The following is a 22,342-nucleotide window of genomic DNA, read 5'->3' on the forward strand; positions in this document are numbered from 1 at the left end:
CCTCCCTCCGTGGCTACGGAGGAGGGAGCTGCTTACAGCGTGGTGTTGACTAGTGCGGCCAAGGCCTTGGCTCTTGAGCTCTCTGTCGCGGCCGAGAGGACTAACCTCCTCAAACCGCAGGCAAGCACCTCGGAGCCTCTACTGCCGTTTAATAAGGCCCTCACTGACGTTCTGTTGGGCACCTGGTCCAAGCCCTCCACAGGCCTTCCTGTGGATCGGAACGTGGCCCGACGCCACCGCCCGGCTCCGGGCAACCCTAGCTTCCTATGAATCACGAACAAGAAACCAGGAGGTCTATGAGCCATACATTGTACTGGCCATACTGACAAATCTTCCACTATGTCAGTTGGTGCTGCAGTCACCATATACTAAATTCTAAAGGTCAAACAAAGGAGAACACGAGAAACATGTGTGGGAGACAAAAAAGTAATCTCTAGAAAAATAGTGTCTAGAAAAACTTCCCCAGCTTCAGGTTAGTTTGGTGGCACCGACGGAGAGTGCGGGGCCTCGTGTACCTGAGCACGGTCCAGGTGAGGTGAGGTCCAGTCCCCTGTCATTCTGGATCACGTTGAGTATCCAGTGACAAGGAGGATCAGTATTTGAATGTAGGTACAGGCTGTATTGTTCCTACGTGTATTATCAATATAATTTTCACTGATTAGTTGGGTGTTTTATTTGTTTTCACTCACATATAACAGTAGCAACTATTGTAAGAGCAGTGGCCCTGATGAAAGCCAAGGGACGTTTTGCCCGGTAGGCAGAAACATGTTGGCCCTATTCGCGACAGTCATTTGTTCCATACTGACGTTTGCGCTGTTCCTGTTTTTTAATTAGGGGATGTGCCTCGTTTCTATTAAAAAGTTGTTTAGACACATCACCCTATTTTATATTCACCACTTTTTCCGTATGTTGCACTGTGTCTCTATCACTTTTCACCAACCATCATAAACTGGCCAACTATTTGGAGGTTCATTTCACTGTGGACCGCACCCAGTATTCACGATCTACTGTGTGGCGTGGGGTCTAGATGATCTAGGGACCCGCCAGGCCACGGTATGGACGGCCAAATGATAGGACGGATCACTTGGTTTGTTTGATGGTTATCCACAAAATTTCTGTTCTGGATTTGGTTGACCAATCTGTGATAGTTTTTCTAGACACTATTTTTCTAGAGATTACTTTTTTGTCTCCCACACATGTTTCTCTTGTTCTCCTTTGTTTGACCTTCAGAATTTAGTATATGGTGACTGCAGCACCAACTGACATAGTGGAAGATTTGTCAGTATGGCCAGTACAATGTATGGCTCATAGACCTCCTGGTTTCTTGTTCGTGATTCATATGATGTTGCTGGGGAAATGAACCAGTAGTAGGTCTTTAATCTTTTCCCTTTGACCCTCCTCTCCCTGTATATGTTTGAACCCTAGCTTCCTGTCCATTCACCCCACCCCCGAGAGCCTGGTGATCCAGGCCTCTACGTCCCAAACCACATTCCTGACCGCTCCTACGGATCGGGAATCCAAAAGGTACGATCAGTTTGGAAAGAAACTGTTCTCCTCAAGTTTGGGGCTGCGGTTTGTCAACACCGCCTGCCTTTTGAGCTGTTAGACCCACTCTTTGTGGAATACAGTTGCAGAGGTGCTGCCACAGTGCCCGGAGGAGGCCCGGGCAAAGCTCACCCAAGCCCTGGTGGAAGGGCGGGATGCAGCTCGCTACTCAATACGGTGTGGATCGACGCCACGGACTCGATGGGTAGGGCGATTGCAACAACAGTGGCAGGACGCCGCCACGCCTTGCGGAGGACAGCCAACTTTTCGGGGGATGTCCAAGCCATTCTCATGGACATGCCCTTTGATGGCCGTCGCCTCCTTGGCGAAAAGGTGGACAGTGCGCTGGAGCGTTTCAAGGACTCCAGGGCTATGGGCCAAGTCCTTGGGCCTAGGCCAACGCCAGCAAACTTCCGCTTTTCGCTCCTTTCGTGGCCAAGGAAGCGGTGCCCCTACACGTCCAGCCAGCCACAAGCCGCAGAACCAGGCTCAATGCGGTCGCGGACGTGGTTACCGAGGTGGCGGTACCGGGGGACACCGCCAGGGTCAGTCCACACATGCCCCTGCAGCATCTGCCTCTAAGCCATCCTAGTCCGGCATTTCAGGCCCATTCATCACAAGTGGGGGGCAGGGTCCACCATCCCCTCCCCCACTGGCGTACCATCACGTTGGTCAGGTGGGTGCTGCAAATCGTCCGATGGGGCTACTCCCTCCCCTTCAAGGCGACCCCTCCAGCCATGTCACCGCAGTACTACTGCATGTCGTGGGATCACTTGCAACTTCTGCAGGACGAAGTTACGGCCCTCTTGACCAAGGGGGCCATTGAGCACGTTCCTGGGCCAGAAGTAGGACGTGGTTGTTATTCCCTCTACTTTCCTGTACCCAAGAAGGGTCAAGGAGGCCTACGCCCTATCTTGGACCTACGAAGCGTCAACGGCTTCCTCCGGAAGGAGAAGTTCAAGGTGCTGACTTTGGCTCAGGTCCTAGCTGCCCTGGACCCAGAAGACTGGATGGTAGCGTTGGACTTCCAGAACGCGTATTTCCACATCCCCGTCCTACCGGCCTACCGGCCCACCGGCGTTACCTGCGGTTCACAATAGGCCACAAGCACTTTCAGTTTACGGTGCTCCCCTTCGGCCTTACCAGCGCTCCACGGATGTCCACGAAAGTGATGGCGGTGGTCGCAGCTCATCTGCGCAGATTAGTGGTTTTAAGTCTTCCCCCTATCTCGACGATTGGTTGTTGAAGGTGGGCTCGCCCCAAACAGTCATCTCCCACCTCCAGACTACGGCCGACCTCCTGCACTCGCTGGAGTTCTCCATCAACGTGCCGAAGTCACACCTGTGCCCATCTCAGAAGCTCCTTTTCATCGAAGCGGTTCTGGACTCAGCGCAGTTTCGGGTTTATCCCCCCGAACAGCGGGTTCGGGATATTCAGGCTCTGATTCTGATCTTTCAGCCTTTATCCCGAGTCTCGGTCACGTTTACGCTGCGGCTCCTGGGGCTGATGGCCTCTTGCATCCTTCTGGGTCATCATGCCAGGTGGCCGATGCGGGCTCTGCAGTGGGACCTGAAGTTTCAGTGGGCACAGCATCAGGGCAACCTGTCCGACCACGTCCTGATCTCGGACGGCACTGCGAGCCAGTTGCAGTGGTGGCTCACGAACCGCGATTCGGTCAGCTGCAAATCTCCCTCCCTTCCCCAACCAGAGCGCGTAGTGGTGACAGATGCGATCCCTCCTGGGATGGGGGGCCACATGGGAGAGAGGGAGATCAGAGGCCTCTGGTCTCCGGCGGAGTCCCGGCTCCATATCAACCTTCTGTAGCTGCGGGCGATCCGACTTGCACTGAAGGCATTCCTTCCCTCTGTCCGGGTAAGTGTAGTGCAAGTGTTCACTGACAACACAACCGCCATGTGGTACTGCAACAAACAGGGCGGGGTGGGGTCGTGGACCCTCTGTCAGGAGGCTCTACACCTCTGGACATGGCTGGAACACCAGGGCGTTACCCTGGTGGTTCAACACCTGGCAGGTTCCCTGAACGCCAGGGCGGACTACCTCAGCCGCCGGTGCATGATGGATCATGAATGGCGTCTGAACTCTGACATGGCGCTCTGTCTCTTTCAGCAGTGGGGAGAGCCTTGGTTAGATCTATTCGCCACCGAAGAGAACGCGCAATGTCATCAGTTCTGTGCGTTGGAATTTCCAAGGCGGCACTCGCTTGGCGACGCTTTTCATCGCGAGTGGAGCTGCAGTGTGTTGTACGCCTTTCCCCCTATACCACTTCTGCCCATAGTGCTGAAGATCAGGCGAGGCCGGGCCAGTCATCTTTGTGACTCTGGACTGGGCACGAAGATACTGGTATTCCGAGCTACTCAGCATGTCAGTCGATCCTCCGATTTGTCTGCCTCTTCAGGAGGACCTTCTGTCGCAGCAGCAGGGGACGGTCCTCCACCCAAACCTGTCCAGTCTCCACCTACATGCGTAGAGATTGAGCGGCGGCAGTTGAGGCCATTTGACTTGTCTCCTGAAGTTTGCGATGTGATTCTGGCAGCCAGGCGTCCCGCCACAAAAACGGTATACGCCTGCAGGTGGAACACATTTTTGGCATAGTGCACAGCAAAGGCTGTGGATCCACTCTCTGCCCCCCTTTCAGAGGTTCTCCTCTTCCTTCATTCACTTGCCCAGCAGGGCTCTGCTCTGGGCACTCTCAAGGACTACCTCTCTGCCATTTCAGCCTTCTTAAGGCTTCCTGATCAGCCTTCTCTTTTCAAGTCCCCTGCTGTAAATAGATTCTTGAAAGGCATCACGCACATGTTCCCTCCTGTTCCCTTCGTGATGCCTCAGTGGGACTTGAATCTTGTTCCAACGTATCAGATGTGCGCTCCCTTTGAGCCACTTCATAACTGTCCTCTTCGTCTACTGACTCTTAAGACTGCATTCCTGGTTGCCATCACCTCTGCCAGGAGAGTGAGTGAGCTCCAGGCTCTATCTTCTAAGCTTCCTTTCCTCTCTGTCCATCTGGACACGGTTGTTTTAACTCCATGGCTGCTAAGGCAATTCCCCTCCTGTGCTGGGAAATTGCTATTTTCATTGTTTTATGACGAGCTGGGCTCGTCATCAGTGTATGAGGAGGCTACACCATGACGAGCCCAGCTCGTCATGAGTGTGGAAGGGGTTAAGGACTCACCCTACTTTCCTGCCCAAGGTGCTCACAGCCTTTCAAATTGGGCAGTCCATCACCTTGCCCACCTTCTATCCGCCTCCGCATCCCTCGAAGGAGGAAGAGAGGCTCCACCATCTGGACCCAAAACGTGCGCGCTCATTCTATCTGGACCGCACACGCCAGTTCCGGGTGGACGACCAGCTCTTTGTTGGTTATGTGGGCGCAAAGAAGGGACGGGCGGTGCACAAGCGGACCATCTCTCGGTGGGTCACCTTGTGCATCAAGGTTTATTACTCCTTGGCGAAAAGGGAGCCTCCTGTTGGGCTGCGCGCCCATTCCACTCGGGGCATGGCGGCTACTACTGCCCTGGGTCGGGGAGTCCCCTTGCAGGACATCTGCCAGGCAGCTACGTGGGCCTCACTGCACACGTTTGCTAGACACTACTGCCTGGACAGCCAAGTCCAGAGAGATGGCTTTTTCGGCTGTTCTGTTCTCCAGGACTTTCTGGTGTGATTTTGGTTCGCAGTCCCACCACCAGGGTTGGTATTGCTGGGGTATCTATTCTAAGGTAAGGAATCTAACACTAACCTGTTTCTTTCAGATGCACAAGTTACTTACCTTCGGTAACGATATATCTGTAAGAAACAGTAGTTAGTGTTAGATTCCTTACCGCCCCACCCATCCTCCCTATTCTGCGAACCGATATCTAGGGTTAAGGACATCCCTTTCAGGGCCCTAGTTTCATGGAACCAGTGTCTGTTTCTATCATGGCTCTGCGTTCCTGGCACAGAAAGCTATGTACAGAACTGACGTCAGCTCGCGAGGGCAGCATCTAAGTACTCCGACGTCATCCTGGCGATCACGGCGCCGACAATGGACGCGGAGCCGCAGACGACGCCTAGCGACGCGCAGGGCTGCTGCTGACGAGAACTTTCCAGATCCAGACTGACGCCTGGGGATATTCTAAGGTAAGGAATCTAACACTAACTACTGTTTCTTACAGATATATCGTTACCGAAGGTAAGTAACTTGTGCTTTATGTAGAACCTGCCTTTAAACGCAAAAGTCGACTCCGTTTTTCTTTATAGTGGACATGGAGAAACATTAGTTGTTAACTGATAATAACCCTACCTCATCCATCCCATCCATTACCCCCTCCCGTTGTTAACCTTACACAGGTGTTGTGAGGACCTTCAGTTAAGCACCCTATTTTCTGACTGTTTTTCATGCTGTGGAAGCATCTGCGACTCTCACTAATATCTGGCTTGTGTTTTTTTTTCTCCAGGGAAGTGGTAAGAAAGGAATCAGCCGTATAGACAAGTCGATGCGAAAGTTTTCAGACAGCAAGAAAAAGAACCGCTATGACCATGCTGTGAAGATCAGCATTCAGGGCAATAAAATGCCGTTGTGACACGTACCAAAGGCATTGCAAGAACTTCCCCTCACCTTGGTCAACGTGATTAATGTTTTTTCTGAGACTCGAGAGCCTAATGGCTTTTTTAACGTTATCTTTTTATATTAAGTCTGTAAATGATTATTTTGGCATCCGGCAGGTTTACCTGTCCGGGGATTCTAACTCCTGGAACATTTGTTTCCGACTTGTATTTACGCTTGTCCTGTCGTCGTACCCTGTACAGATAAAAAGTATGTTGCTATGTTACAGACATTAAACAATAAATGATCCTTCTGGTACCTGCGTCCTTTCTTTCATATGTTTACACAGATGAGTTGCATCAGTACATAATGTATGTTAATAGGTGTAGAGAGCAAATTTCTTGATAGCCATTTTTGATTTTGCCTCCTTCCTGTTGGCGTTCATTGATTAGTGTAAAAGTGCATTTTAATGTGTATGCCTCTTCCTTTTTTTGTTGCTTCTTTCTTGGCATGACTCTGGTTTCCTTTATTCTTACATGTCTTGAGTAACCTGAAATCAGCAGGTTCTGTTTGTGCATGTTTCCTATCGCGTGAACTGCTTATTTCTTGCTTATTTTTTTTTTTAAATAAGTATTTTTCATTGTTGTATGTATTCATAAATCTTAATAATGCACATCCAGGTGGTTCCATTCCCCTAATGTTACTATCTCCCAGCCCCATCTACAAATAATGAAAACCATCAAAATGTTTATCCTGTGACAAAATTCTACAATTCCCAGAATATGAAATCTTCAACATTAAAGGAGTATTCTTTCAAGTGCTTGGGCCTCATGAGCCATGATCACAGAACATTAACTTTAGTAAGTGTTATATGTAAAGAAATAATTGCATAAAGTGAAAATATACAACATCCAGATTAAGGTTCCTTACATTAGCTCAGAATTCGTGGAGAGAGACTAGATTGCCTTCTGTATAGCATAGGGTTTTTGTTCATTGGATTATTCCCACATATAGAAGAAGCGGAGAGGAAGCAGGTGTCTCCCTAGCCTGATGTCCTCTAATTGATCATTGTATTTCCACATACTATTTTGCATTCAATATTGTTTGTCTGACAATTTCCTCTGGATCAGCTGTATAGAAGCATGCTTTTTTTTATAAAACTTTATATCCCTTGCAGTAGAGTTTCCTCACCTATCTCATTTAGCTATTCCTTACCTGGAGCAAGCCATAACTTCTTTACAGTTGTTGGTGTGGCTGTGTTTTCTTTATTCTCTTATTCCCCCTTTTTCCTGGTAGCATTAAATTAACGGCAAACCTCTCTCCCCCCTACCTTCTTTCTGTAGTTTCTGGAATGGGAAATGCCAGACCAGTTAATGCTTAAACAAGCCGGAGGGTGCTTGTGTTCCGGTTCTGAAAGGACAGCGGCTAGCAGTTTGCATTGGATTGTTCCTGAGGAGTAGTACCATGTCTAATTTGCGTATGATTGGTACCTGGCTCGAATCGTACACTGATAAAAAAAAAGTGGTCTAGAATGTGGGCCAGCATAATTACCATTGACTGAGATTAATTTGAGATTTTCATCCATTACTACTTTGTTTTTCTCATCTTTATTTTCTAGTTCTGCTGCTCCCCAACCACTACCCTGATGTTTATGTCCTTGTCCTATAACACAGAAGCACCCAGCATGCCTGCCTAAACTGAGCCACCTTGAGCATGAGGACATTGCAGACTAGTTGAGCAGACTAGACAAAATGCTACTGAGTGACCAGACCTCAAATACCTGCAGAGATCCATTCCAGGGCTGAGCATGGAGAGCCTGCATTGCCTCCCTCCACGCCATTCTTCCCCTCTCCCACCAAAAATCCCACGTTTTCAGCAGTAGAAGCATGCCAACATTTTTTTATACCTTGTGACTCGAAAAGACTTCTTCAAAGAAAACAAGTTGCACGTGTCTGAGCCCAACACTATATTGCAGGAGTATGGGCAGCATGTGAATCTACAGCACTACTTCGCACAAACAGATACTTTCTGAGTAAATACCATTTTCCGTATAAACAATCTTCAGAGTGTGTGTGTTGTATAGACACAGGAGACCTTTATGTGTTGTTTCTATGATTATTTGATATTCACAATGATTGTTCCCAAACTACTGTACAAGGAAACATCGCCTTTTCTGTATTTCTCTTGTATGCTTTCAAAATAAAATAAAAACAAATGAATTTGAAAACTAACATATTTGGAAATACTTGAGAAGCCATCTTTTATATACAGCAATTCTGACCCTACTATTTCAATGATTCTAGTTGCTCAACTATCTCATCAATGTTGGGCAGTTATTATTGCCACCCACAGGTAGGATCCCTGCAAGCAGCTGGCCTTTTTTTAGCATGATTTACTCTTATAGAGATACCATGTAGAAGGGTGAAAGTTAAAGAGGATGCTTGCTTGGTGTTCCAAGTTAGCACATTCACAGAAGAGAAAGAACTGGTCTACCCCAGTTCGCACCTCAGCACATAGCAGGGGAACAACTAATGCACTTCACTCTTAGTTGGGACCCTATTCAATACCTTCTGTGGTCCCAACTTTAAAAGTGCACCTTGATAGAAAGATTACTGTGGTATTTGAATCGATCCAGCGCCCTAAGGTTAACAAAGCAGCTATTTCCTGTTTTTGTGACAATTGCGAATTTTCAGACCAATCCCATACATGGATTGTGGCATTGCTTTCCGTTTGCTACAACTTTACTGTAAACACAAGAGCACGTTCACCAAATGATTTTTGGATAATATACAGTTGAATTAGCTTTATAAAAAAGTGGCACACGGGTCTTTACATAGTCTCAGTAATAAGTACAGTTGACTGTTTCTATGAACACTCGGGCAGCTCAGTTAATTTTATTGTGTCTTGCTCTATTACATCTACCATGCTTAATCGGAAGCACGTGAATCTAAGGTGAGATTGATGCACATAAAGACACCGTAGGCACTTGTTTTCCAGCTTGACATGCTCGTAGACTCGTACACTTCCCACCTACATTCCCAAAAACGAACTGTAGGATTTGTTAAAAGATGCTCTCGGTTTTTTGTGTTTCTTTTTAACATGAAATTCAAGGCGAGTGGTTATATAGTATGTTTTGATATCCTTGGGTTTCAATCAAAATTTCCTTCTGATAATACAGTTTTTTATATTTCTAAATATCCGTTTAAAAGCTAACAATTATAATAGGTGGATGGCATTGATATATACTTTAATGTAGCAGACAATTTTCCTTCTTCACCCTGGAACTTTGTATTGTCCTGTTAACCACAGTTTGTCACTCTAATACAGGCTTCTCCAACGAGTAGCTTGTGAGCTACTGGTAGCTCTCCAGCTACAAGTGAGTAGCTCTCATGTGTGCAGTCCAGCTAACTAAATTAGAGGCTTTTTCTTGGTTAAATTAATATATGTATCCCAAAATTAAAAAGCGTGTATCAGATGAAAATGTGTGTATTTTCCAAATTCATAATTTTCAAAAGATATTTAAAGCTGATATTGGAATGATAAATCATGTAACACTGGGAGAGGTATTAGTAATATTATTACCTTGGTATTTTTGCTTTGTTGCCAGGGGCATTGCAGCTCTGGCTATTACGTATTACCACTGTAGAGGCATTCCAAAATCATAAAACCTTTTTAGGTCGAGCCTAGAGCAGCGCATGCACAACTTGCTCGACTTTTAGTAAGGGGCTTTTCAAAGTGCTACCCACAAGCTTTTCCTGGCCTCAAGCTTGCGTGCACGCTCGCAGCCGCCATCTGTCTTTCCTCCCTCACACAACTCCCTCTTCTCCCCCTCCACAGATCGCTTCTTGTGGCTGCCGCACTTGATCGCGATCACTTTTATAGCCGCACGGCCAATGCTTGTTTGCAATTGCATTTATGTAGCGCTTTATACCTTGGGCACAGACTCAGTAGCGCCCTATTGCCTCAAATGAAATTTTAATGATATGAATATGGACATTGTTCTCTTTTAAACGGATGAAAAACAATCGCTTTACTGACTGTGTAAATAGTTCTAATGACCAATGCTGAAAACACGGGCTACTTTGGCACAACACAGACTACATTGGTTGCATTCACAAACAAAATTAAAAAAACAAAAGTTGCCCCATTTCCTTCAGTTAAGTGAACTACGCTGAAACTTTTTGTCACTGCTGCACCAGTGGATATTTTGACCCTCTGTTTTTCAAAATAGAGACACTAGGGGTCACTGTTGTAAGTGATATGAGATTATCTTGCTGCGTGTACACTGGATGGAGAGATTGCCCCCGAGCGAGCCTGTACAGTCGGAAAGAACTGAGAACATATCCTGCACAGCCAGCTATGCGGTTCCAAAAGTGTTGGCCGGTAACTGCCTGGTAGGGGTCCCAGTGGGCCTAGTTAGAGCACACTTCTGAAGATCGCAATACATACCACGCGGATGTGTGGTTATGTAAAGGGAATCTTGTGTTGGTGGTAAAATGGAAAGTAAAGGGACTAGAAAGACCAACAAAAATGTTAATCCTTGTGTGTAGGGCTGTCAGTGTTGGTGTGCCTACACTGCCCGGTGCCCACCTTTACCCTCTCCACACAACTCTCTCTTCTCCCCGTCCCCTACCACATATCTCTTCTTGCGGCTGCCGCGCTTGATCGCGATCACTTTTGCGGCCAATGCTGGTTTGCAATTGCATTTATGTAGCGCTTTATACTTTGGACACGGTCTCAGTAGCGCGCTATTGCCTCAAATTAAATGTTATTTGGTTGAAAATGGACATTATTCTCTTTTAAATGGATGAAAAACAATCGCTTTACTGACTGATTAGTTCTATTGACCAATGCTCAAAACACGGGCTACTTTGGCACAAAACAGACTATATTAGTTGCATTCACAAAATGAAAAAGTCAAAAGCTGCCCCATTTCCTTCAGTTAAGTGAACTACGCTGAAACGTTTTTTTTGTCACTGCTGCACCAGTGGATATTTTGTCACTGCTGCACCAGTGGATATTTTGTCACTGCTGCACCAGTGGATATTTTGACCCTCCATTTTTCAAACCTGAGACACTAGGGGGGTCACTGTTGTAAATGATATGAGATTATCTTGCTTCTTTTACACTGGATGGAGAGATTGCCCCAGAGCTTGCCTGTACAGTCAGAAAGAACTGAGAACATATTCTGCACAGCCAGCTATGCGGTTCCAAAAGTGTTGGCCGGTAACTGCCTGGTATGGGGCCCAGTGGACTAGTTAGAGCACACTTCAGAAGATAGCAATACATACCACGCGAATGTGTGATTATGAAAAGGGAATCTTGAGTTGGTGGTAAAGTGGAAGTGAAAGGGAATAGAAAGACCGACAAAAATAGTAATCCTTGTGTGTAGGGCTGTCGGCGTTGGTGTGCCTACCCTGCCCAGTGCTCACCTTTACCCTCTTACAGTAGCGGCTGGTAGACTTTGAAAGTGGTGAGGTATAAACATCAAATCAAGCGTGCTAGAACTGCTTTAAGAAAAGAGGGTTTTCTTTCATAGGGAAATGTTTAAAAAAAATGTGGCTCACATGGTCAATTTAACATCAAGAGTTTGGCTAAAAATCTAGAGGTTATGAAGGTTGGCTAAGTAAATATGTTACCAAGAAGTCTTCGCTTCATGAGGGTTATTAGGATTCACCCTCCCTAAAAACACTTAAAAAAATAAAAAACGCCGGCAACAAGTGCATTTTTTACATATTGTGCCCTAAAACAGGGCTAATGGATTGTACAGGTGGATTTTCCAGGAAGTTAATAAAATCTGGCTATGCATGATCACAGGCCTATCATTATTCACAACGTTTATTTCATCCTACTTTACCTTTTTTTCTGTCCGGACCCTTCTAAACAGATTTTCAGTCATATATTTTATGGAAGGAGAAGGCAGAGCACATCAAAGCTAAACAAATCTCACACTCAAAGCCATAGACAGCAGAGCTAGACAAGTCTTACAGGGTTGTGCAGCAACTTGATAGGAAGTTGCCCAGACATCTGCTCTCAGGATTAAACCTCTGATACGTTGCACCAATCCTACATGCTCAGAAACAGTAGAGATATCAAAGCAGCTTTACCAATATTACTAATATAATGCATTCGGGCAAGTCATGAAAGAACTACTCCAGTAGTAAGTGTCCTCTGGACCCAAGGAACCTAAATGAACAATAAGTGCCTCACACAGGGCATGCATTGTCACTAAAATATAAGCTGCAAGTATGTTTTCGTTTACTCTTCACATTAGCTTGCCAGTTTCTGAATATATTTATATTTCTTCATGACATTTTACAGTCTGTTCCCCAGAAGAAACTGGTAAAGGCTTGATTTGGCAATTAATTCCATTGCGATCACATGTCAACTGAAGAATGTTTAAGAAATTCCCAAGTGGGTATATAAGGCGAGAGGATAACCCAAAAATGTAAGAAAATCTGACCCCCCCCCCCCCCTTCCCCGGTTGAGCTTCTATGGATTTGAGATAAAAGAATGAGGAATAGAATCCCCAGAGACCCATCAAAGCCCCAGGTGAAGGCCTTCTCTAACCCGTTTCTCCCCCTATCCGCAGAGATCAGGCATACAATGGTAGACAGCTACACGACATATACACAGGTGACTGGCAACTGGATTAGTAATTTTGTATGTGCCGTGTTCATTCAGATGTATTATGTGACCCAAAACTGTAATCAGATACATAAGCAAGACCTATATACCAGTGTGTTGGCTTATTTTCTATTGTTCACGATAACAATCAAATAAAAACGGTTTTAAAAAAATAAATACCAAGTGGAGGTCACATTTGTTTTTTTTTATCAATCATGGCTGCAAGTGACTTGCATATTGGTAGATTCATCAAGAACTCTGATTGATCTAATTCTGTAATGACATCACATAAGATGTCACAGCACTTTCGGAATTTGAAACTTGTTGAAGGAAACTCTGGAAAGCCTGCCTTGTAGTGGATCTACGGATAGAACTTAAAGCCCACGTTTGGCTTGGTGCTGCCTAGATGTAGGTGCTATAAACCACTTGCATAATATAACACATTCCATCATAACTAGACAATAGTCTTCTGACAATAGGATGTTTATGCTCATGGGGTCTGTTGGACCAGTGTCATTGGCCTTGATATAGGCTACTGGCAGTTGCAAAAGGCACGTTTGTCTCATAGAGCCCTCTGCAGGAGACCTGTAACAGTTTCCTATAGTGAATTTGTCCCTATTTCAGTCTAGCCTTTCTCATTGCTTTGTCTAAGAGAACAAAGTTTGCTTTCTTCTAGCTTACTGGGAAGATGCATTTTTGGTCAAGAAAGACTACTGACGCTTCCATCCACTTAAAAGTATGATCCTGTCGGGTTTCTGTTGAGTAGTTCTGATGAGTGTCACCCCCATAGTCTCAGACCAGGATACCAGATGGGTACCCTCGGACACCAGACCCAACCAGCCCAGCCGTGAGCTGAGGACGTAAGAGTGATAAGGATATTCAATGGTATCAAGTGCAACCACATGCATAGTAGGAGATTGGGATTGGTGGGAAACATGATGCAAAAAAACAGAAAATAGAAAAAGCAACATAGGCAAAAAATAAGTAAACGGAAGCAAACGGGTACAACGTCTAAATAACCGACATGTTGCCAAGCATGGACTCCATCTCAGAATAGCTTTAAATACTGGCCCTGGAAATGTACCAGTAACCAGAAAGTGGGTGTCCAAGTGTACCAGTCAGTTTATGGTTCTGCTGTGCCTTTTTCCACAATCTCCAGCCTGGCTAGGTCTACACTTGTTCACCTGTCTTTGCGGAGCCCGAATCCTGACAGATCCCTTGCTGAGAATACAAATCATAGAATAAGCAAGACGATGCTACAACTACTACCCATAAATGGAGGCATTCATTGCGAGATCCATAGGATTAAGAAACAGGAAAGGCATGCCTGAGGCAGATTCAAAAGAACCAGCCACCTGTGACTCTTCGTAAATTGTGAGTGACGCCAGTGGCATAGCCAATAGGTCTCGCCTTTGATGCATTATACGTGTTTTACCATGCAACAGTTAATGTTGTTACACCAAGGATATTGTGCTGCAGAACTTAATACTTATAAGGTCCCAAAAGCGAGACCTATTGGCTATGCCAATGCTTGTTTTACATTACTGCTGGCAATCCTGCACTGAAGTGATCATGGCTGGTAATCTTGCAGAGAGTGGCCACTAACTAATCTATACTTGCCTAATGTGTACAACAAAAATAACATTAGTAGCTTAGCATGATTTTCATTGAACATAAGTAGCTCTTATTATTGAAGGGGTTGGAGACCCCTGATCTAGGACAACTGTGTAACATGATTGCACAACTTTCGAATTAAAAGGTCATTTACAATTGTGTTAGCACTGTTGCCTCTAAAGAGCTAAGCACAGATTGTGCAAGGTTGTGCCCTGGTTCTAACTTTTGTTTTTGAGGTGGTGGTACCTGCCTAAGCAGAATGGAAATCCAATTTAACATGGGTGTGTGTATGTATGTATGTTGTGGACAAGAGGCTAGAGGCATCTCTCATATGCTTTATATATATTTGACCTGTGCTGTGCCTGACCTTGTTTTGTATGTTAAAGCAGCCTTCTACTGCTTGTCCACATTTATTATATACATCTGTAAGGCTTGTGCTGCTGCTGCACAATCCATATCCATGTAGCATGTGGAGCTGTTGCTGGACATCATTTTGTTTCTGAGGAAAGCCTGCTCGGCTGCTGACCAGGCATTCCTTTCTCGGTTTGCCTGAACGAAAGATGTGTTGTTGAGGGATGTGCTACATCTATTCTGAGGTTATAAAGGAGGCTTGCAGTGCTCATGGCTACCATTGGGGTTGACGTGTAACTTTTTAGCATAGGAGGAAAGCTCACACTGTGGTTGTTCCTCTGAGTGAAGCGTTCTTTACAATAGCTATGTTGTACCTGTTCTCTGTTTGGGAGAACAGCTTCCACTGCCTGACATAATGCAAAATGATGGGGACCCCCTGCCCCTGTGATCTGCAGTCCCCACAAACAACCATTCACACACTGTTATTTTGTAAGTTTTTTACTGAGCCCCGTAAACGTTGGATATTGCCCATCCTGAAATTCTGGGGCCTACGACAGTCTCGTCCTGCATACCTGGCACTTCAGTACCTTGAAAACGAAAATTATGCCAAAGCGATTGCACTTTTCCTCAAATTTTGTATTCGTCATCGTACAAATCTTTGAGCATAAACTATACCGCTGCTTTGCACAACTGAAAGAAAGCTAGCTAACAGGAAAACAGTAGGCCAACTTAAAGCTGAAAAACTCACATAAATTGAGATGTTGCTGCTTGTTTTAATTACTTTTTAACAAACGCATTTTTTTATTATTCTACATTTTGTAATTCTTGTACGTTGCTCATTGTGAACTTTTATGGTGTTTTTCTTAAAAGTACCGAATAAAGTTATTATTGTATTGAATTGAATTGCATAGGAGGAAAGCTCACACTGTGGTTGTTCCTCTGAGTGAAGCGTTCTTTACAATAGCTATGTTGTACCTGTTCTCTATTTGGGAGAACAGCTTCCACTGCATGACATAATGCAAAATGATGGGGACCCCCTGCAGATTGGGGGGGGGGGTTGCACCTTCTATATCTCACTGATATTCATTGGCATCAGGCTGAATGGGGGCCCATTGAGTGGTTGGGTCCCATGAAGGAGTGGGCTGGTTTAGCCTTTGGCACCCTTATGTACAGGAAAACTAAATCTACTTGTGCCTGCTGTACCATGCTATACCAGTCCCATGTGTGATGTTTCTTAGGAGAACCACTAAAGTCTCATATGATTTAGTATTTTTTACTGTCTTAAATTGTAGTATATGTTTATAGTGCTTCACATCCCTATGCGGATATGCATTTTCAGACTGGTAGCATAATCTGTGTGGGAGTCTGATTGCAATGCTGTTTTGTTGTAATCCTTGTGGTAGCGTTTTGACCTCGTACAACAGTGACCAGAGGGTATTTTGTTTCACAAACAGTGCAGTGTCTAGTAGTGTGATGGATGAAGAAGCGTGAGAGACTGGCTTGTAAATTATTATAATTATAGACTGACATAGGTAGAAATGCAGCATCATGCTATGTGTTCTGTGCACTCAAAATATAGAGGGGTAATCTGAGAAGGCCTAGTAATCAATATGGCAACATTTATAAGCTGAAAAGCTGTGCAATTAAAAAAATATATGCCTACTGACCAAGAATGGGAGTTGATGACCTGAACCATGCACCTTCTTAAATGCAGCAATACTGTCTTCTGTTGTGCAAGTGCACCTTTTGAATGAGGAAAGAAGAGAACGAAGACCCAAGCTTGGCATCCGGTGCTGGATTTATGCAATCTTTAAACAATATCTAATCTGATGGAGACATCTAGTCATAGATTCCTTACCTTTGAACTTCCAAGGCATCAGACTGGATCCGTAAGATTTTTTTTGAGGAGCACCCCTGCATGACTAAGTGGTGTCTGTCAACTCTGCATGGCGTCGTTTCAGTGACATCAGTGTCGTCCATGTAGGGGTCACCTTCGTGCGCCAACGTCGGTTCTTTTATTTCCGTGCCAGCCCGAGCGGATCCGTTGAAGAGCTCCCCCCAGTCATTTTTTGTCAGACTTTTTTTTTTTTTTAATACTTTTTGTCGAAATTTTTTCATTAGTGTGTAGGCTTCATCATGTTCAAAAAGACCTCTGGATTCAAACCGTGCGGCACCTAAGCCTTGAGTGCTTCTGGTGCCTGGAGAGCGACCATGACCCGAAGTCAAGCTCCAACGACCGCAACCATGGCTCCTAAAGCTTTGAGGGAGTGGTCTCTGAAGCAGCTTGAGGTCCCCGCATCAAGCACCTTGGAGATCTCGGAAGTTTTGTTCCCGGTCTCAGTCGAGAGGAAGGTCCGAGCACCGCTCCGGGGCTCTAAGTCTTCCCCCTCCCATTCGAAATCTTCAAAGGGGTCAGGTAAGAAGCACCAGAAAAAAACACAAAAGTGACTTCACCCCGTTAGTCACCTGACGCGATGGAGGGCATATGCGGGCTCTGCAGTGGGACCTAAAGTTCCAGTGGGCGCAGCATCAGGGGAACCTGTCCGACTACGTCCAGATCCCGGAGGGCAGTGCACTACAATTGCAGTGGTGGCTCAAGGATCAGCATTGGGTCAACTGCAGATCCCCCTCCCTTCCCCAACCGGAGCACACAGTGGTGACTGATGCGTTTCTCCTGAGATGGGGCAGCCACGTGGGAGAGGCGGAGATCAGAGGCCTCTGCTCTCCAGCGGAGTCCAGGCTCCATATCAACCTTCTGGAGCTTCGGGCGATCCTTCTTGCACAGAAAGCATTCCTTCCCTCTGTCAAGGAGAAGGTGGTGCAGGTGTTCATAGACACCACCGCCATGTGGTATTGCAACAAACAAGGTGGGGTGGTGTCGTGGACCCTATGTCAGGAGGCTCTGCGCCTCTGGGTATGGCTGGAACGTCAAGGCATTTTATTGACGGTTCAACACCTGGCAGGTTCTTTGAACGCCAGGGTGGACAGACTCCGCTGCCGGTGCCTGATGGATCACGAGTGGCGTCTTCACTCTGAGGTGATGCAAGGTCTATTTCGACATTGGGAGAGCCTTGGTTAGATCTATTCGCCACCAAAGAGAAGGCGCAATGTCAGCTGTTCTGCACGTTGGAATTTCCAAGGCAGCACTCGCTCGTCGACACTTCATCGTGAGTGGAGCTGCGGTCTATTGTACGCTAGTGGAGAAGTGTGGCTCACTGGTTAGAGGAGGCATACCCTGAAGCAGAGGTCAGACCCGGGACCAGGGTTCGATTCCCGACGCGGCAGGGTCCTGAGCCCAATTGTCCACTGACTCGATAATTCTCGCTTCGGTGCCCACTCTAAGCACGAGTTCACACTATGCAGCTCTGGGCAATAAGCTTGCTTAATATCCACAACGCCCCCCCGCAGCAGGATGCCTGGCTTTCACCTTGGGGATACTATCTCACAGGGAAAGGCCAGGACGGTTTCCCAATGCAAGCGCCGAGATGCCCCAGGGTAAGTCGAGCGCTATAAAAGAACACACAATAGAAATACTTTCCCCCTATACCACTTCTGCCCCGAGTGCTGAAGAAGATCAGGCGCAACTGCGCCCAAGTCATTCTTGGGGCACCTGACTGGGCTCGAAGAGTTTGGTATCCCGAGCTACTCAGTATGAGCGTAGATCCCCCGATCTAACTGACTCTTTGGGAGGATCTTCTGTCGCAGCAGCAAGGGACGGTCCTCCACCCAAACCTGTTCAGCCTCCACCTACATGTGTGGAGATTGAGCGACGACAGTTGATTCCATTTGACTAGCCTACTTAAGTCTGTGAGGTCATTCTGGCAGCTTGGCGTCCCTCCACTAAATCGGTATATGCCTGCAGGTGGAACAAATTTGTGGCATGGTGCACAGCAAAGGCTGTGGATCCCCTTTCTGTCCCTCTTTCAGAGATCCTTTTTTTTCCTTCTTTCCTTGGCCCGGCAGGACTCTGCTCTGGGCACTATCAAGGGCTACCTTTCTGCAATATCTGCCTTTCTCGGACTTCCTGATCAGCCCTCTCTTTTCAAGTTCCCTGTTGTTAATAGATTAATAGAAAGACATTACTCACCTTTTCCTTCCTATTCCGTTTGTAATGCCACAGTGGGACTTAAATCTTGTACTTACTTTTTTGATGTGCACTCCTTTTTGAGCCGCTCCACAACTGTCCTCTTCGTTTGTTGACTTTAAAGACTGCTTTCCTGGTTGCTAGGCGCGTGTGTGAGCTCCAGGCTCTTTCTTGTAAGCCTCCTTTTCTGTCAGGCCATCTGGAAAAGGTTGTGCTTCGCACTCGTCCTTCCTTCTTGCCAAAAGTTGTTGCTGCTTTTCACATTGGGCAGACTATCACCTTGCATACTTTCTTTCCGCCTCCAGAGAGGAAGAGAGGCTCCACCGTCTGGATCCAAATCGCACGCTCTCCTTTTATCTGAACCGCACCCAACAGTTCCGGGTGGATGACCAGTTCTTTGTTGGCTACGTGGGTGCCAAGAAAGGCCGGGCTGTACACAAGAGGACTATCTCCCGCTGGGCTGTCTTGTGTATCAAAGCCTGTTATTCTCTGGCTAAAAAGGAACCTCCGGCGGGGTTGCTTGCCCATTCTACCAGGGAGACAGCAGCTACTACTGCATTTGGACGTGGTGTCCCCCTGCAAAACATCTGCCAGGCAGCCACATGGGCCTCGCTGCACACTTTTACTAAGCATTATTACCTTGACAGTCAAGTCTAGAGACAGCTTTTTGGGCCGTTCTGTTCTCCTTGAATTTCTGGTGTGATCTTTGTTCGCAGACCCACCACCGGGGTTGGTATTGCTGGGGTATCTATTCTAAGGTAAGGAATCTATCACTAACGTGTTTCTTTCAGGTGCACAAGTTACTTACTTGTGTAACAATGTAACTGTAGGAGCCATTAGTTAGTGATAGATTCCTTACTGCCCCACCCGTTCTGCAAACTGATTTCTAGGGTTAAGATTATCGCTTGCAGGGCCCTAGTTTCAATGCACCAGTGGTCAGTATCTTGCAAGGCTATGCGTTCCTGCCGCGGAAAGTAGTGTACATAACTGACATCAGCGTGTGTGGGCGCATCTAAGTAGCTCCAACGATGTCATCTCAGCGACTACGACGCCAGCAACATACGTGGAGCCGTACGACGACGCCTACCGACACGAAGGGGTACTGCTGACGAAACAATTTCCGGATCCAGTCTGACACCTGGGGATATTCTAAGGTAAGGAATCTATCACTAACTAATGTCTCTTACAGATATATTGTTACACAAGTAAGTAACTTGTGCTTCAGGCCTCTACTTCTCGTGGCGCATTCCCATCCATACTCCCAGGTAATGAGAATCCAAAAGGCTGGATAACTTTGGCTAGAAAATATTGTCTTCCACTAGCCTAAGATTGCGTTCGGTAAACACTGCATGTTTCTTTGGCCGTTACTACCATTCGTTATGGGATACTGTTGCGCATGCGCTGCCACAAGTCCTGGAGGAGGCCCGGGCTCTCCTCTCCCAAGCTGTTGCAGACGGAAGAGATGCAGTGAAGTTTACCATACGCTGTGGCCTTGACACCACCAACTCGCTGAGCAAAGCGATTTGCTTGACGGTGGCTGTTATGCGCCATGCCTGACTGAGAACTTTTAGCTTCTCTAAGGATGTCCAAGCCAATCTTATTGATATGCACTTTGATAGCTCTTGTCCCTTTGGAGAGAGGGTGGATGCTGCATTAAAGTGCTTCAAGGACTCACGGGCCACGACCAAGTCCTTGGGCCTCTCGGTTTTCTTGTCCTGTGTCTGACTTTCGTGGCTATGAAAGGGGCTTCCAGCCGCACCAGCCCTATCCTAGCCAGAGGACTGCAGAAGTTTGGCAACCTCCGCGCGGCCATGGGGGCTGCTCATCTTGATGGTCAGGCAGCCAGAAGTCAGGCCACAACCCCACCCTTCCTTCTCCGCCTACAAATCCTCCTAGTCGAATCCTCTCAAATTATGGGAGGCCAGTTGGTGGCAGGGTACGCTATCACCTCCATCGGTAGCAGGGAACGCCATCACCTCCACCACTGGCAGGACATCTCCTCGGACCAGTGGGTTCTACAGATAGTCCGAAGGGGCTACTCCCTCCCCTTCAAGAATTCCCCTCCCCCAGGTCTCCTAGATACGATCGACTGTCAGCGGATCACCTTGCATTACTTCAAGAGGAAGTCACAACTCTCTTGACGAAGGGATCCATAGAAGGTTCCGGTGCCAGAAATAGGCTGTGGTTGCTATTCCTGCTACTTTCTGGTCCCCAGAAAGGACAGAGGCCTTTGTCCTGTCCTGTACCTCGGAGCACTCAACTACTTCCTCAGAGGAGAGAAGTTCAAAATGCTCACTCTTGCTCAGGTTCTGCCTGCCCTGGACCTGGGAGACTGGATAGTAGCGTTGTACTTGCAGGATGCCGATTTCCATATTCCTCTCCTGCCTGCCCATTGCCACTACCTGCGGTTTATGGTGGGCCACAAGCGCTTTCAGCTTACGGTGCTCCCCTTTGGCTTCACCAGTGCCCTTTCTGTGTTCACCAAGGTGATCTTGGTTGTCGCAGCTCATCTGCGGAGATCAGGGGTTCCAGTCTAGCCCTTTCTCGACAACTGGCTGTTGAAGGCAGACTCGCCTCGGGCAGTCGTCTCCAACCTCCAGACTACTGTGAATCTCCCGTGTTAGCTGGGGTTCACTATCAATGTGCCGAAGTCGCATCTGATTCCTTCCCAGACGCTTCCTTTCATCAGAGCTGTTCTGGGCCCTGTGAAGTTTCGGGCCTATCCTCCCGAACTGTGAGTCCAGGTTGGTCAGGCTATGAGACCGATGTTTCAGCCTCTATCCTGGATTTCGGTGAGATTGACCCTGAGGCTGCTGGGCTCCATGGCCTCCTGCATCCTACTAGTGAATCATGCCAGATGGCAAATGCTTGCTCTGCTGTGGAACCTGAAGTTCCAATGTGCAAAGCATTCGGGAAATCTGAGTCCTGATCCAGATCTCAGAGAGAACTGCACAAGATCTGCAGTGGTGGCTAACAAACCGAACCGCAAATGGGTCACAGGCAAACCCCTCTCCCTTCCCCACCCTGTTCTCACAGTGGTGAGAGATGCGTCAAACCTGGGATGGGGCGGCCATCTGGGAGAGATGGAGATCAGGGGATACTGGTCTCCGGCGTAGACGGGCTCCACATAAATTTGTTGGAGCTCCAGGCGATTCGCTTGGCATTGAAGGCATTTCTTTCCTCTCTCAAGGGGAAGCTGGTGCAAGTGTTCACTGACAACACCACCGCCATGTAGCACTGCAACAAGCAGGGTGGGGTCATGGACCCTTTCTTGAGAGGCCTTGCGTAGCTGGACATGGCTGGAACAGCAGGGCATAATACAGGCGGTTCAACACCTGCCAGGTTCGCTGAATGTCAGGGTGGACTCACTCAGCCATCGATGCCTAGCAGGTCACGAATGGCATATCCAGGTGGATGTGGCGCAAGGGCCCTCTCAGCAGTGGGGAGAACCTTGGTTAGATTTGTTCGCCTCCGAGGAGAACGCGCAGTGTCAGCAGTACTGCATGCTGGAATTTCCAAGGCGGCTATCACTCGGCAACACCTTTTGTCATGAGAAGCTCAGGCCTGCTGTATGTCGTTCTGCT

The 22,342-nt window shown here is 47.1% G+C and overlaps 1 protein-coding gene across 4 annotated transcripts in view; it reads left to right on the top strand.

Annotated features, from left to right (window-relative positions):
- IWS1 (interacts with SUPT6H, CTD assembly factor 1) overlaps positions 1–6,400 on the top strand; it is a 273,237-nt gene extending 266,837 nt beyond the window's left edge. For all 4 annotated transcript variants that reach the window (XM_086943814.1, XM_086943815.1, XM_086943816.1 and 1 more), the window contains one exon: positions 5,994–6,400. Coding sequence is in view for 2 of the 4 variants with exons in the window: in XM_086943815.1 (XP_086799941.1) it covers positions 5,994–6,119 (126 nt within the window). In the remaining 2 variants the exon portion in view is untranslated. The remainder of the gene's footprint in view (positions 1–5,993) is intronic.
- Positions 6,401–22,342: the final 15,942 nt, after the last annotated feature.

Source organism: Lissotriton vulgaris, chromosome 11 (genome assembly GCF_964263255.1).
Source record: "Lissotriton vulgaris chromosome 11, aLisVul1.2, whole genome shotgun sequence".
Classification (NCBI taxonomy): domain Eukaryota; kingdom Metazoa; phylum Chordata; class Amphibia; order Caudata; family Salamandridae; genus Lissotriton; species Lissotriton vulgaris.